Here is a 17,084-nt window from a genome sequence, read left to right on the forward strand (position 1 = left end):
ATAAAATCCTCACACATCAGAGTTAAATAGTGAAACATGTATTTTAATGCTGTAATTGAATACATCTTTACAATACATGTTGTTTAGTCTGTCAGCCTTCCACAACAAAAACCTGGAAAATTTACAACTGTCCCGACACCAACACACAACTGGCAGCCGGTGTGAGACGCAGAGGAGAGGAGGAGAGGAACGACGGTGCAGACTTTACATGGCAAACAGGATGAGGAAAGCGACCATCAAACAGAACAGACCCATGGCCTCAGACAGAGCGAATCCCAAGATAGCGTAGGAGAACAGCTGCTGCTTCAGAGACGGGTTCCTGAAACGGGACAAAGAGCATGAGAACGCTGGATAAACTCCACATGCTGCAGTTCATTAGTGAAGTCTTTACCTCTCCGTAGGTGCTGTTTTTCAACTTCAATAGTAAAATCAAAATGAGGTCAAAGGCTCAAATCAAATAACATGCAAGCCCTGTAACATTTGCTTTATTTACTTACTTGTGTCAGGGATTTATTTATTCTCTGAATTGCTAAAACAAAAAACTGCTAAAAGTGTAAGCCCTTTGATCTCAAAATAAACCCTTAAGCTTTATTTTGGGTTCCGGATGAATAAGGCCATTAGTGGAGCAGGGCAAAAGATTTTTACTGTAGTTTTGTTAAAACCACGTTGCCATTCCATACCTGGCGTATCCGATGATCAGGCTTCCGAACACGGTTCCGATTCCGGCTCCCGATCCGGCCACTCCCACAGTGGCGGCTCCGGCGCCGATGAACTTGGCGGCTGTGTCGATGTCACGGCTCACCGCACTGGTCTGGAAGCCCCTCAGTGTGAGCTGGGATACGGCGCTCTGTGGCAGGAGGACTGGGCTGGCCTAGAGAGAGGAACGGAGAAAAAAAAAAACTATAAATGAGAACCTCAAAGAGCTGCTGCTGTATAAAGTCATCAAACTCTGTTCATCATCTTTCCCATTTTACACCCAAATACTGTAATGTTTAATAACCCCACCAACTCCCAGAAGAGATTCCTCAGTCACCTCTGACTTTTGCACAAGAATCCATCATTAAAAAAAACTAGACAAATCAAGTGCACGTGTGTATCTGTACAGTTACTCGTTCATGACGAGCAGGACGAACGCTCACCTCTGCTGATCTGCCATCTGGCCTGGAGAGCACGGAGGCAGAGAGAGGTCTGTAAAGCACCCTCGAGCCAGAGCGGACCTGGAGAGACACAATGAGGAAAAACAGGGCTATAAAAGATAGCAGTACCTTTCTGGATATAATGCATGCTGCAGTCCTTGTACCCCTTCCACATCAATCTAAGCGAGATTTGGATCTGTAAAGCGTTGCATTTTGTGCAGATATCGAGGACGATGACTAAGATCCTGACTTGAACTTCCAAACTGAACGACTGTCCCACTGAACGTTTGAACATTTCCATGTTTTCCCGAACACTGAGCGTGAACATCAGCAACAGTTTGGATCAATTGTGCACATCGCAGAGACAGGAGCGTATTCTCCTTATTATAAGCTTTGATGTAGAGGCTTTTAGACTCCTGTAAGTACATGACACAAACTAACCATGTCTGAATAGGGCTCCAGAGCACAATGCATTCGTAAAGTGACTCATCCTCAATCCGGACCATCTACATATTGGTGTATAAATTAATCACGGACTCTACAGTGGAGTCCAAACCGGTCCTGTGTATTCAGGAAGCAACTGTCTTTAGCTAGCTAGGGAACTAGTCGAACTGTCATTAAGGACTTTTGTGGCCTGAATTAAACTAAAAACCGCTTAGAAATGACTTCGAACCGGAAAACGTCTTTATAAAGTGGTACTTTTAACTCAAACAGCTTTACCATGACAACGGTCAAGGCGCCGGCTGCTGAAATGACCTTGAATTTACAAAAGGCACTTGGTGCACTAGCATTTGAGCTAACGTTAGCATATGAGCTAACGTTAGCATTAGCATTAGCATAAGAAAACGCTAAGCTGGCGGGACAGAGATCAGGAAGACGGGACCGTCCGGTACGATCACACTTACCAGTGCAGAGGAGGACACGAATTTAGCGCAGGTGAACATTTTGTCTCTGATTACTTCAGTCAACAGGAACCCGAATCTGTACACAGACGACGGTTAAAAGGTCAATCAGAGTTTACACACATAAAACACCCAATTGCATGAAAACAGGAGCAGCTCAAGGGCAGAAATATCATAAGAATTTTATCACCAATAAACAAACACAAAGCAGCGCTAAAAAAATCCGTAGATTGTACCAGAGTTCCGCGTTAGCTCTCCTTCACTTACCCGGCTGCAGAGGTCGTACCGCTGAGGACGCACTGCGCATGTGCGCCACGCTATTTAACCAAAGACACGGATAATGGGCGTTCCAACAACGCAACAACATCCTACAAGTCCCGCCTTCTACATCGCGATTGGTTAACGCATGTGTCTTCACGACCTGCCCTTTGATCCTACAGCCAATCACAGCGCACCAGACGGGACGTATCGTCTAACGCCATGCGTCACTCAAGGTCACTCTACTTTGGACGAATGCAGTAATGAAATTTTAGATTTTTTTTTTTTTAAAAAGTGATTTGTTTGTTATTTTTAAAAATCTCTGCCTAACCACGTCAGAGCTAAAACAGTCAAACTTAACTATACCTTATTCTTTATATAAAAATGCTTTGTTTTGTGTGACCTTTCAACTCGTTTTGATGTTTCCTGATCATTACATAATAAAGGTTTGTCTCAAATAACTCAAACACGTGGGCACATAAAATACAGTCTGTTAAAAATAATAAATCAGCATGAAGTCAAAATCCAAGTCAAAATTGGTGACCTGCCTCCAAAGACGACAGGTTTAGAAACCAGTCCCAAATAATGAATATAAAAGTTTTTTTTTGTCTCCCAGATTCTTATAATTGGACTTTTTCCCCTTTAATAGTCATTTACGAAAAATCTCCTCAACGTCAAACTTCTCCGTCAGTAAGAAATCCCACGCAAAAAGCTCTCTGATTCATTTATCATTCATTCATTCATTCATTCATCTTCTACCGCTTATCCGAACTACCTCGAGCCTGTGCCTATCTCAGGCGTCATCGGGCATCAAGGCAGGATACACCCTGGACGGAGTGCCCACCCATCACAGGGCACACACACACACACTCTCATTCACTCACGCAATCACACACTACGGACAATTTTCCAGAGATGCCAATCAACCTACCATGCATGTCTTTGGACCGGGGGAGGAAACCGGAGTACCCGGAGGAAACCCCCGAGGCACGGGGAGAACATGCAAACTCCACACACACAAGGCGGAGGCGGGAATCGAACCCCCAACCCTGGAGGTGTGAGGTGAATGTGCTAACCACGAAGCCACCGTGCCCCCCCCCCCCCCCCGATTCATTTATCATTCATTCGTTCATTCATCTTCTACCGCTTATCCGAACTACCTCGGGTCACGGGGAGCCTGTGCCTATCTCAGGCATCATCGGGCATCAAGGCAGGATACACCCTGGACGGAGTGCCAACCCATCGCAGGGCAATTCATTTATCAATCTAAAGTTATTTTAATTTTTAAAAAAAATTGATTTTCTTTCAAAAACAAGGCAATTCCTAAATGTTTTAAACTCCTGAACAGAAGTTTACATTCACATAAGTAAAAAAAACATTCTAAAGATTTAAATACAAATCAGATGACGGTCAGATGACGTTTGACCTTATAAAGTCGGATCTACGTCTAAACAACACACACAGACAGAGTCTCAGAAACACGTGCCGCAGAAAAAGACTTTTATTGAATGCGTAAACAGACACGTCATCAAAAGTTCTGCGAGCGCCGCGGCAGAAACTGTACGGAACAAAAGCTGTAGTTTTTCTGCTTTATAATTTTGTATTTCTAAACTGACACACAATCTGTAGAACAGCCAAAGCTTGAGGTGCTGACTGAGACGATGGTAAACACACGGACTCCACGTGTTATTTGGCGCGCTGCTGTTTCTCGGAAGCTTGTCGCGAAGTCTTGCTGTCTATCTTTGCAGAAGCGGTCATTTAAACTAGGCTTTGACTTTGTTCACGCCTCATCGTTTCATGCGTTTTGAGCATCCTTATGACTTCATGTAGAAACTTGCGGATGTGAACTCTAACCGAGCGTGAAATACAACCACGTCACAAAACAAAATAACGAAGTTCTAGAAGTAAACGGTTCAAATAGCATCAGGATCCGATCATGAAACCATCAGGTGTAAACAGCGTCAGAGTCCCAGCAATGCTCAGGTTCCATTTATTTGTTTTTTTACATAAAGGCACCAGACATTGTTTTTTAATTACCAATAAGTATTTAAAAGCAACCAGAACACGATAGTTCGAGACGGACGTAAAAGGTAAACAAGTTAAACGACTGGCAAATTGATCGAAATACTGTAGTTTACACTGAACTGAAACTGTAAACGAAAGAAATAATACCACAAAGTCCGTCTTGTCGAAAAACAGGAGGAAAACGGTCTAAATTTACAGAATGTTTAAAAAAAATCTGATACTAACCTGCTGTGTTTAAAAACCTATTTCCTCTACACTTTTATAGATTTGTGGTTGAAATGACACACACTTCTTTAACACACACACACACTTCTTTAACACACACACACACACACACACACACACACACACACACACACACACACACACACACACACACACACACACACACACAGGTCTACAGAACCTCCAACTGGCTAGTTAAGCTGTGTTAAATACAATACACAGTATATACTAAAGCTCAGGAGTGCGTGTTTTCACACACACACACAGGTCTACAGAACCTCCAACTGGCTAGTTAAGCTGTGTTAAATACAATACACAGTATATACCAAAGCTCAGGAGTGCGTGTTTTTTTCTTTCTATGTGATACTAGAATTTGGCGCAAAAAAAAACAAACTAGTGCAAATACATTTCAGCAAAAGAGATACTAAGAAATAAATTAAAGGCTGCATAAACCCTCAAAAACATTCACACACAGCATTTGGAGCATCCAGAGCTGCAGCTGAACTCATATCTGAGCTTCTTGTTCCTCGCAGGGGGCGGGACTTTCATCGGGTCGTGGCACATCCTCGCTTTTGGGCAGGGCGTCGATTGTGGGCGGGGCGTCGGTTATGGGCGGGGCGTCGATTGTGGGCGGGGCGTCGGCTACTTCCGTCTCCGGTACGTCAGTAGAGGCAGCAGGTTCCACATCATCTACAACGACATTGTTATTAGCGTCTGGGAGACCAGATATTGGATGAAGGTGCAAATGGCAGGAAATTTCAGAAAATCGATTTAATTTTCATGCAGGCTAAAGATCAATCAGTGGCACGGGGTGGATAAAGATAAAGACTGCGTCGGTTAATCAGGGTTCCGACAGATTTTAGGAAATGATTTCCCAGACAATACAATTTATTTAATAACTTCGATAACACCAGAGATGTTCACATTAAATTACATTAAATGAGATTTTGCTGGAAAAATGTCAACGCAGGGTCCCGATTTCTGTCGATCACGGTCATAATCTCTGTCCTGTCAATCACAGCGACACTAAGCAATCATGGAGATATATGAGTTCAGGTATGCAGAAGAGGGCGGACGGAGCAGGAAAAAAAAGTCGACGACAAAATCAAAGTTTAAAGTTTACAGACAACAGAGAAAAAAATTGTGGGTTTCCTCACGTCAAAATTCAGTCCCAAACAAAGCACAGCCATTTCACTTTGCGTGTTTACCCCAATTTCCCCCTGGGATCTAGACCAGGGAATTATATATTACATACAACTGAAGATCTACTGGGGAAGTCGTGGCCTAATGGTTAGAGAGTTTGACTCCTAACCCTAAGGTTGTGGGTTCGAGTCTCGCCGGCAATACCACGACTGAGGTGCCCTTGAGCAAGGCACCGAACCCCCCTAACTGCTCCCCGGGCGCAGCAGCATAAATGGCTGCCCACTGCTCCGGGTGTGTGTTCACGGTGTGTGTGAGTGTGTTCACTGCTGGGTGTGTGTGCACTTTGGATGGGTTAAATGCAGAGAACAAATTCTGAGTAGGGGTCACCGTACTTAGCTGTATGTCACGTCACGTATCTACAAATTTACCTAAATATCTCTGCTCTAAAACAGTTTTGCTCCGAATAAAATATGCAAAACACGTACGCAATGCTTCAGCAGCTCAGCACTTATGTGTCACAACTAACATGTCCAGCATATTTACTCCATTTTCTCCCAGGATATGTAGGAACCCTGATCATACGGATTTAATCCGGCACAAAGGCTCGATTAATTCCACCAAATAGTGCTAACGGAGGGACAATCAAACTTCATATCATCATGAAACTAACTCAAGCCAATTCAGAACCTGGACTGAACATTTTGGTGTTTTAACCCATCGAACTGTCTGCGGTTCAAACTCGATATCTAGAAGATAAGCGGACGAGATGAAGCAAGAAAAAACATGTGAAAGGATCAGGAGCGGGGGGGGGGGGGGGGCAAATAAAGGATGTGCATGCGCTGAAGATTGATTACAGAGATTAAAAACAGCATCAGGTAAAACACACACACACTTTTCACACACACACTGAATTAACGCAGTGTTTTCGGGAACACATGCATACGAGCTGATTTGTAACAATAGTTCGGTTTACTGAAAGCGTCGACTACGTGCGGTGTAAAAGAGAAAGAGCGCGTCTGTGTGTTTGGACTGTGTGTTTGGACTGTGTGTTTGGACTGTGTGTTTCTAGTTTTAAAAGGATACTAAAATCTTTACCTGACACTAGGATGATCATAGCACACGTCTTCTTAACTATTCGCTATAAAGTGTTTCCTTTACGTGACTTTAATACATAATGCAGCAAAATAAAACCTAATAATTAATTACTATAAAGTTTAAATTCTGTTAAAAAAATACAATACATTTTTTTTTAAAACTCAGTAACTTGCATTGAATTTAAAGGTGGGGTCTACGTTGTTTGAGAAATGCTTCAGAAAACTGAGTCGGGACGACAAACTAAACAAAAATCAAAACAAACCAATGTAGCCAATGAGCAGAAAGGGGCGTGTCTTGTCAATATGGGCGGAGAGAGTGTTCAGTGCGCATGTGTGACAATAGCAGAAAGCGGTTTTAACATTGACATGGAGGATAAAAACAAAGAAAGAAAGAGAAGAAAGGCTTATGATAAGGTAAGAAGAACTAATATATGCCTTTGTGTGTCATTTTTGCTTTTTTTTTTGTTTATGTAGTTTATGTAGTTTTTTGTAGTTTGTTTATCTACAATCGTATTGTTCTTCCCTTCAGCTGTAATAAAGACACATTTCTTTCCATTAGTTGCCTGGGTTACGTATGTATGTGTGGGCGGAGCTATCAATACAGGGGTGGGACCCATTTGGGTTTGTTTTGGTGATTTCAAATGTCAACATTGGCTTTCAAACATCGGAGACCCCACCTTTAAGTCAACAGGCTTTTTAAGTTTGATTAAAACGTGTGAAATCAACCAAATTTGCCCAAACACAAAATACAATTTACCGTAATTTTGTATTTTTGCCTTATCCTAGTCCTCCCTCACCTGTTTTTCATTGCTGGGGGACCAATTACTCGGTGATATCAGTGTTGCATTACTTGTATATCATAAAATAATCGTTTTAAAAGCCTGTTTTGTCATTTTGTATTTTTTGGATTGTGACAAATCTGCAAATATACAGTAAAACTGGAAGGGGGGGACAAATACTTATTCACAGTGCAATCACACACCTCTATTCAAGAGTATGACATTGCTCTGCACTGTGTGTGTGTATTCGAGCGGCAGTGTGAGCTATAGAACCTGTGTGGTCTCTGCTGAAACTGTGAACTTTGCTCCACGGAGTTACACCTATTGAGGAACGGGGACGAGGACTCGACAAAACATTTTCTAAAAACACACACACACACACACAGAATATAAACGGATGAAACATTTTGTAGGATGTAACACAGGACCTGCCACTGCGTAAATGATTTAAAGGTGTGTGTGTGTTACCTTCGTGGGCGTCGCTATCCTCCGGAGTGTTAGATGCTGCTGAGGATTGTGGGTCAGGAGACTCAGAGCGAAGTCTGCGCTCAAAGCTGAACTCTGGGAGTCTGGGGGCTTGTGGCCGCGTCTTCCTCGCCGGGTTCATGAAGTAGCAGTAGGCACAGCGAAAGGCTGACAAGCAACACACACGTACATATAATACACGTACACATACGACAGATTAATCAGAATCGTTTTAAATTAATCCGACATGACGATGTGTTCGAATCTTACCCAAATATTCAAACTCCTCCTTCAAGGCCATACCGTTATGAGAGAAACACTGCTGACAAATCAGAGCGTATCTGAAACACACACAGAGAAAAAGAATTGAAAACCCTGTTTAGATGTTTTAGACAGAGTGTGATGGAGTCAGGAGCAGGTCATGTATTTGTCCGCAGTTGTCGCACCTTTAAGTAACAAAATAAAAGCACATTTTAAATAAAAAATATTAACAACAAGTTAGAGCGGTGGGCGGAGTTAAACAAATTCCAGACGTATATATGGATTAGGAGAATAGTGTATGGCTTTATAACACTCAGAGATCTGCGTGGACGTAAACGTGTGTGTGTGTGTGTGTTACGACTGATGTAAAGACGCAGCACCTGTTTTGTGGTCCGTCTCCCACCAGGTACTCGATGACCCGGTCCACTGCACTGCGTTCTCGGGGGAGGACGGGTCGCGCCATCGGAGGACCCGGGGGGTGCATACCTGAAAGATGACATCATCATCATCACGTATTTAAATCCCAGAGAAAGACAGAGAAGAAGATGACCTCATGACCTCATGAAGCGTGTCTGACCTGTTCCCAGCACAGGGGAGTAAGGGCTCAAATTCCTCCTCATCTGTGGTGGCGTCTCCGTGCTGCTGCTCAGTGCCGGACTTGATCCCGAAGCTCCGTGGATGTTATCAGGAGGGCCGCCAGGGGCAGAACGAAGGGGCGTGGCTCCGTGTTGTGGGGGGCGTGGCATGGGGCCGGGTGTGGACATGGCAACATGACGCTGCCGCACCTCTGGAGTAAGTTTTATAGACAGAAATGGGTTGTTTTTTTTTTTTTCCAGACTTGTCCAAAATGTCACTGGACGGTATTTTGTAAATGCGTCTAATGATGTGCGGCTCAAAACCTACGCTAATTGACAGTATATTTAGAAAGTGTCACTCTCAGGCACGCACACACACACGTCTGAAGGTTAAGGAAAGGTTAACACACCTTGTCCTGGTTTGGGTGTCGACTGGGGTCGAACTGGAGCCGCTTCAGCTTCCTAAAAAATAATAATCACGAGGAATAAAAAATACTGCGTGGTTAAAATGGAATGTAAGCACATTTAAGGTGAGGCTCTGAAAGCACAGACACACCGCTTTCATCTTCGACTCCGGTTCGAATCTTTCCAGAATCAACTTGGCATTTTTGTAGGTCTCAGTTTCCATCACCTCCTCAAGCTGGAAAGACAAACTCGGTTAGTAAGCAATTTAGTTTAGTTGGTAAGGAGCTGTGTGTGTGTGTGTGAGCCAATCACAGAACAGCAATAATATCATATTTATAAATATTCAGAAGCTGATGTGCTATAGTGTAAATATTCCCTGCTACATTAACGCTCACTGTCACCAAAGTGTAGAACGTTCTGATCCATTTTTTTGTGTCACAAGAACATGTGTGAGAGAGAGAGAGAGAGAGAGAGCGAGAGAGAGAGAGAGAGAGAGAGAGAGAGAGAGAGAGAGAGAGAGAGAGAGAGAGGGAAATGGAATGAGAGAGGGATAAAAAGAGAGAGAGACAAAGAGAGCGAGAGAGAGGAAAGAGAGAGAGAGAGAGAGAGAGAGAGAGAGAGAGAGAGAGAGAGAGAGAGAGAGAGAGAGAGAAAGGAAAATGGAGAGAGAGAGAGAGAGAGAGAGAGAGGAAAAAGAGAGAGAGATGAAAAAGAGAGAGAGAGAGAGAGAGAGAGAGAGAGAGAAATGGAAAGAGAGAGGGATAAAAAGAGAAAGAGAGAGAGAGAGAGGAAAGAGAGAGAGAGAGAGAGAGAGAGAGAGAGAGGAAAGAGAGAGAGAGAGAGAGAGAGAGAGAGAGAGAGAGAGAGAGAGAGAGAGAGAGAGAGAGAGAGAGAGAAAAATGGAAAGGGAGAGGGATAAAGAGGGAGAGAGAGAGAGAGAGAGAGAGAGAGAGAGAGAGAGAGAGAGAGAGAGAGAGAGAGAGAGAGGGAAATGGAATGAGAGAGGGATAAAAAGAGAGAGAGACAAAGAGAGCGAGAGAGAGGAAAGAGAGAGAGAGAGAGAGAGAGAGAGAGAGAGAGAGAGAGAGAGAGAGAAAGGAAAATGGAGAGAGAGAGAGAGAGAGAGAGAGAGAGAGAGAGAGAGAGAGAGAGAGAGAGGAAAAAGAGAGAGAGATGAAAAAGAGAGAGAGAGAGAGAAATGGAAAGAGAGAGGGATAAAAAGAGAAAGAGAGCGAGAGAGAGGAAAGAGAGAGAGAGAGAGAGAGAGAGAGAGAGAGAGAGAGAGAGAGAGAGAGAGAGAGAGAGAGAGAGAGGAAAATGGAAAGGGAGAGGGATAAAGAGAGAGAGAGAGAGAGAGAGAGAGAGAGAGAGAGAGAGGAAAAGAGAGAGAAAGAGAGAGGAAAGAGAGAGAGAGAGAGAGAGAGAGAGAGAGAGAGAGAGAGAGAGAGAGAGAGAGAGAGAGAGAGGAAAATGGAAGAGAGAGAGAGCGACTGAGTTGTAATAACTATGTAATAATTTCTAGATTTCATTACTATAACCTGTAAATACTGAATGCAACTTTGAATAAAAATCATCACTGACAAAATGTTCAAAATACTCACAATTTTTCTTTTTTCCGACTTTAAATCCTCTAATTTTTCATCTGAAACAGACAAGTGACAATCGATAAGAATGATCGTCTACTTCTTCATCATCATCATCCTCATTAAAAAAAAAAGCTATTTATTAAACTTACAACACTTCTCCTCTGAACAAATATAAACCCATTAAGAACTCACTGTTTTTTTCTGTGCGCTTGGAGAAGATGATGATGAGCAGCTTGCGTGCGAACCACACGCTGTGAAGAGAGACACGAGAAATAGAAAGAACGTGATACACACGATTCTCACACACGGGAGCAAAAAATAGAATCGTGAGGCTCACAGTGCCGGGAAGGCGATCAGCGGCAGCGAGGTGACGAGCCGGCCGCTCCACTCCTCAGGCAGGTACAGGTAATAAACGCTGAAACAGGTGAGCAGGTACAGAGCAGCCGAGTAGAAGAGCAATCTTCCGACCCACAGCTTCTGCATGCGCTGGTTCTTCCCACGGAATTCCTCCAGGTCCTTAATTTCCTACAAAGACATGGCGCACGTTAGACACTGACACAGTGTTGGATTTAATTTTAGTTAAGTTGGGGAAGTCGTGGCCTAATGGTTAGAGAGTTTGACTGAGGCCACGACTTTGGTACCCTTGAGCAAGGCACCGAACTCCCCCAACTGCTCCCCGGGCACCGCAGCATAAATGGCTGCCCACTTCTCCGGGTGTGTGTTCACGGTGTGTGTGTGTTCACTGCTGGGTGTGTGTGCACTTTGGATGGGTTAAATGCAGAGAACGAATTCTGAATATGGGTCACCGTACTTAGCCGTATGTCACTTCACTCACTCACTCACTCACTTCTAAATACCAACATTAATTAGGCACGTCTAGATGGAGAAGTTGTTTACCTTATCCAACTCCTCCAGACGTTCCACCGTGGAAGGTTTCGCCTGGAAGAGAGATCGGATATGATTTAAAAAAACGTAACCAACAGTCATAGAAATCTACGGGTCACGTTAAAGTTGTACTTAATTCACCTTTTTCATGTGTTTATCAGTTGTATCGACATTATTCGCAGTGCTACATCTACACGGTTTACTGTACGCTAAATCACTCACTCACTCACTCATTTTCTACCGCTTATCCGAACTACCTCGGGTCACGGGGAGCCTGTGCCTATCTCAGGCGTCATCGGGCATCAAGGCAGGATACACCCTGGACGGAGTGCCAACCCATCACAGGGCACACACACACACACTCTCATTCATTCACGCAATCACACACTACAGACAATTTTCCAGAGATGCCAATCAACCTACCATGCATGTCTTTGGACCGGGGGAGGAAACCGGAGTACCCGGAGGAAACCCCCGAGGCACGGGGAGAACATGCAAACTCCACACACACAAGGTGGAGGCGGGAATCGAACCCCCAACATGCCCCCGTGCCCCCAACGCTAAATCATACTGCAATAAAACACTGACTTTTTTTTTCCTGCCTAAAGAAGGTTGGACTCATTACGGACTCGTTCCAGTTTTTAAACTGATACACATTCATGTGCAGATTTTTAGTAAGAAGGAGTGAGATAAGGAATTCTTGAAGTCTCATATCTGCTCAATCCTGGATCATTTCCTCTGACTCCGTTTTTGAGAACTGGGACATCCTTAAAGACCGGAAAGAACGATCGAGGAATCCTGAAGCGTCAGTCAGAGATTTGTTGAGAACTTTCCTACCTTCCACCTGGAGATAACGGTCCCCATTACTGCAGCTCCTCTCTTCCTCTTCCTCTCCACCTGGACCAGAACAGAGACGTGTGAAAAGCCTAATTCTTTCTTTGTAACAGCTTCTACACTGCAGTGACCCAGATCACACCAACAGCTCCATGTTGTCACGTGTTGTGAAAGAGAGCAACAACTCATCGGTTCATTATCTACCGGACAAAAGGACGAGCAGATAACAGAATAAAAGACAGTTCTAGTTATTATGTCCTTTAATGCTCATGTATATATAAAAACGAAATATATAAAAGGTTAAAAAATATAAAAAATATATTTATATAAATTTAATTAAACATATGTATTTTTATTCAATGTAATGGAAAAAGAAGTTTATTTTTATTTTATTTTATCTTCATTACAGTCACTCAGACGTTCCTAGTTAGCAGCTTAGCTAGCATGTCATTTAAATAGCTAGTAACCTTATATGCTGCTAGCAAGTAATATCCGTAATACTTTATAAAATTGCTGCAAAGAGAATCAATTAAACATAAAATATAAAAGATTTAGTTACCAAACACTGAGCACAAGAGGCGCTACGACGCCTGCGTTAGAACTAAACAAACTAAAACAGCTACTTCCGGCTTTTTGGTGGGCGTTTCGGGTCGTTTCAAAATAAAAGTCTCTAAGGACGTTCTGGCGATAGTAAAACAAAATGTTAAAAAAAAAAGAAAGAAAAAAAAACAACTGGCAGAAAAAAAAGAACAATGTCCTCACTGCATATTGCTATTAGCTACTGGAAAAGTTACCAACCGTGGTGTCCTGGAGAACCTATTGAACCATTTTTAATATTTTCCTGCTCTGACACCTTGAATTAACCCAAGCAATTAACATCTGGGTGTCATATTGAGAGAGAAAAAAAACATTGAGATTGAATGTGTTTAAATAAATGTGTTTACAGAAGATTCAAATACTAATCAATCAGTATAATCTATTTGTATTGTTTGTTTTGTTTTTTAATTGTATGTTTCCTACTTGTCCACCTTTCCTTTTCGACCACCTTTCTGCTCAAGTCAAGTCAAGAAGCTTTTATTGTCATTTCAACCCAGTACACAATGAAATGAGACGACGTTTCTCCAGGATCATGGTGCTACATAAAACAAAGACAGAGCTAAGTACTTAGTAAATATGTCTTAGCCACATAAAGTGCAACTGTGCAACCTGGTGCAAACGGTGCAGGACAAGACAAACCAGACAGAAAAGACAGTGCAGGACAAAAGACAAGAAGACGGTGCAGGACAAGACAAAAAAGGCAGACAAGACAGTGCATGACAAAAGACAAAACGAGAGACAAGACAGTGCAGGACAAAAGACAGTGCAAACAAAAAATACAAGACATTACACAAATACAATACACAAAAGACAATACACAAAAACAGCACCGACCAGTGCAAATACTGTATGTCTAAACAATATTATGTGTGCAGAAATACTGCTGAACACAGTATTATAGCAGCAGTTACATGAGGTACTGGGGGGAAGTCGTGGCCTAATGGTTAGAGAGTCCTAACCCTAAGGTTGTGGGTTCGAGTCTCGGACCAGGCACCGAACCCCCCCCAACTGTTCCCCCGGCGCTGCAACATAAATGGCTTACCACTGCTCCGGGTCTGTGTTCACAGTGTGTGTGTGTTTACTGCTGTGTGTGTGCACTTTGGATGAGTATGGGTCACCATACTTAGCCGTATGTCACTTTTACTTTTCACTTTAGGTATTTACTACTGTGTCACAGAGATTATTGTGCTGGGATGCTGTTGCAGAACACAACCTAGTTTTTTTTATATAAATATAATTAGACAATTATAACAATCAACACTCTCAGAAATAAACTGAGTAACATTAGGTTTACTTGTTGCTGTGTTTTTGTGCATGTATGTAGTGTATCTTTGTGCTATCGGTTCCTTATATTAGCTTTAGGGGATTATCAGTGCTCTCAAAGGTCCATTTTGTACCTTAAAGTTAAAAAAAAAAAGAAAGATGTATGCTATATCCCACCAGGTGAGATACCACACTTCATTTTTACTTCTTCTTTTCATTATTAGTATTCATTCAGAAAATAAAGCTTATAGAAAAACTCAAATATAAAAAGCAGCCTAATTATTTATTATTATTTTAGTTTTGGCTATTCCAACATTTAGAATTCATTTTCTACGTTGACCTATTATTATTATTATTATTATTATTATTATTATTATTATTATTATTATTATTATTATTATTATATAATAAAAAACAAACCCTAATAAAATTCATGAATTGGAAAGAAACCGACACCCATTTTGATGTGTGGCTTCCAGAATATTTATTCCGTTAAAAGAAAATGTAGTCTTTTAAAATAATAATAATAATAATAATAATAATAATAATAATAATAATAATAATAATAATAATAATAATAATAATAATTTGTATATATTTATAAAAAATTTATAATTAAATATATTATACTAGTTTATATGAGAACAAGCCATGATAAAATACACTGGATGTAACCCCGATTGAACTGAAACCCAGAGACTTTGCTGTCGCTTTATTCAGAGACAGAATTCAGTCAGAATATTATAGAATATAATAGAATTTTGTTATAGAATTTAGGTTTAGGTAAAGCGCTGCCACTGAGTTAAACAGCCTGTAATTCAACTATTGCAACATAAAGCCGCATCGGGTCTCTTTGTGTGTGTGTGTGTGTGTGTGTGTTTGTGTGTGTTTGTGTGTGTGTGTCTTTTCGTGCTTTTTCTTCCGTTGAGGGTGTGAATCCTGGTGCTCTCTTCATTGCCCTTCCATTGTGCGCTAGGAAAAAATCGGAGCCGTTTCTAAGGTATCCGAGCTCGGGCTTGATTTACAGCCTCGGTAGTAAAAAACGTTTTTTTTTTGTTGTTTTTTACGAGGCTCGCGCGTCCGTCATTGGCCCGCCGCGGACCAGAGGCGAGGAGCTCGCGCCAGTCCCGGCCCCTTCTCCGCTCCTTTCCCACGCGCTCCAATAACGCGCAGGACACTTTCTTCTCCTTCTGCCTCCGTCCGGAGCTTCGACCCGCGCTTATGCAGTCGCATTAATTATTTTCATTAAAAGAAAATCTTATTTTAATATTATTTTTATTATAATTCTATCTATATTTTTAACAACCTCTTTAAAAAAAATTCTGCGTCAGGTGGTAAGTACCATCTCTCCATCCATCTCTCCATCCATCCCATCCATCAAAACCAACAGTAATGCTTTCTTCTTAACCCAGTTTCATTTGTGTGAATGCTTTTCTTTAAAAAAAAAAAGAAAGAAAGAAAAAGAAAAGTTTTTATTTTAAATATAGATATTAGATAAGATTTTAAAACGATTCCCACGTCTGCACTTTCACTATCATGTTGCACCCCGAATCCGCATCATGTCCATTTCTTTCTGTCTTAACTTCACACGCAGCTCTGTTTTATGCCTAGAATATTCTAATGGGTATTAATGTAAAAAAAAAAACAATTCTTCTTGGTTATTACTGAGCTGAAAGAAAGAAAAAAGAAGTAACAGAGAAGAGAGTTTAGTCTTACATTTTACTGCTTTACTGCAATGCGGCGAGGGAGAGAGAGAAAGAGAGACAGACAGACACACAGACAGACAAAGACAGATGGAGACAAAGACAGAAAGACAGACTGTAGACTCTCTGTTGACTCGATAGTCTAAAATTAAACCTAGTTACATATTTAAGAACATATAAGAACAATCTTTCTTTCTAGAGCGAGTGTAATTTCATTATTTGAACCGAATTAAATTTGAAATGTGAAACAGAACAGATGTGAACAGCTGCATTAGTCTTGTATTCTTATATTAATGTAACGTATATATATATATAATAAATCTGTCTACAAACGAATTTAAAACCAGACAGAAGATTCGAGGATTCACATAATCACAATAAAGCCTTTATTTATAATAAATCGAATTATTAGTGAGCGAAAGGAAATGCGCTAAAATTCTTTCCAACGCGCATTGAGTTTATTTTCGCTCTTATTTCCAGGCGGTTTTCGTGCTGACAGACCTGACGAACCCTGCTGATGTCCTGAAGATCTGGCTCTGCTTGTTTATATCTACCCTGTAGAACCGAATGTGTGTCGGCTCACAGATCACAGATTCGGTTTTAGGGGAGTATATGAGCGACGCAAAAGCACCGCTGCCGAGATTCGGTCCTCAAAACCACGTTTTCAGACATTAATCTACTCTGAATTTATCTGATATATAACTAAAGAATAGGGAACAAATAATATGAAGCAAGCGAGCGCGCGCACACGGACACACGGGAGCGCGCACACCGTTATCAACACATATTAAATCAGACACAATAAATAAAAAAAATTGAACCTAAAACCATTACATTATAAATTGTGTGAACTGCGCACAATTTAGTTGGAGCCCTTAACACTAATTCAAGTCTGCCTTCATAATTAAACGAGTTTCTTGCAATAATACATGAATATGTAGCTATTTA

The 17,084-nt window shown here is 41.6% G+C and overlaps 2 protein-coding genes across 4 annotated transcripts; both read right to left on the reverse strand.

Moving 5' to 3' along the window:
• Positions 1 to 22: 22 nt before the first annotated feature.
• Positions 23 to 2,384, reverse strand: atp5mc3b (ATP synthase membrane subunit c locus 3b). Its single transcript, XM_060868895.1, has 5 exons — positions 2,306 to 2,384; positions 2,042 to 2,117; positions 1,140 to 1,217; positions 681 to 871; positions 23 to 319 (listed from the first exon to the last, which is right to left on the reverse strand). The coding sequence occupies exons 2-5, from the start codon at positions 2,078 to 2,080 to the stop codon at positions 205 to 207; spliced, it is 423 nt and encodes a 140-aa protein (XP_060724878.1). The 5' UTR covers positions 2,081 to 2,117; positions 2,306 to 2,384; the 3' UTR covers positions 23 to 204.
• Positions 2,385 to 4,289: 1,905 nt separating this feature from the next.
• On the reverse strand, positions 4,290 to 13,207 carry lnpk (lunapark, ER junction formation factor). 3 transcript variants are annotated; one of them, XM_060868889.1, is made up of 14 exons: positions 13,133 to 13,207; positions 12,577 to 12,773; positions 11,752 to 11,793; positions 11,192 to 11,379; positions 11,047 to 11,105; positions 10,870 to 10,910; positions 9,420 to 9,503; positions 9,274 to 9,325; positions 8,866 to 9,075; positions 8,669 to 8,774; positions 8,298 to 8,368; positions 8,031 to 8,195; positions 7,836 to 7,922; positions 4,290 to 5,236 (listed from the first exon to the last, which is right to left on the reverse strand). In XM_060868889.1, exons 2-14 carry the CDS (start codon positions 12,760 to 12,762, stop codon positions 5,052 to 5,054), a joined length of 1,476 nt encoding a protein of 491 aa, XP_060724872.1. In that variant the 5' UTR covers positions 12,763 to 12,773; positions 13,133 to 13,207; the 3' UTR covers positions 4,290 to 5,051. The 3 variants fall into 3 exon arrangements, with proteins under 3 accessions (XP_060724872.1, XP_060724874.1, XP_060724873.1); XM_060868891.1 differs by having other exon boundaries at positions 12,577 to 12,636; positions 13,133 to 13,206; XM_060868890.1 differs by lacking the exon at positions 7,836 to 7,922 and having other exon boundaries at positions 13,133 to 13,206.
• Positions 13,208 to 17,084: the final 3,877 nt, after the last annotated feature.

The sequence above is a fragment of the Tachysurus vachellii genome, chromosome 4 (assembly GCF_030014155.1).
Source record: "Tachysurus vachellii isolate PV-2020 chromosome 4, HZAU_Pvac_v1, whole genome shotgun sequence".
Taxonomy (NCBI): domain Eukaryota; kingdom Metazoa; phylum Chordata; class Actinopteri; order Siluriformes; family Bagridae; genus Tachysurus; species Tachysurus vachellii.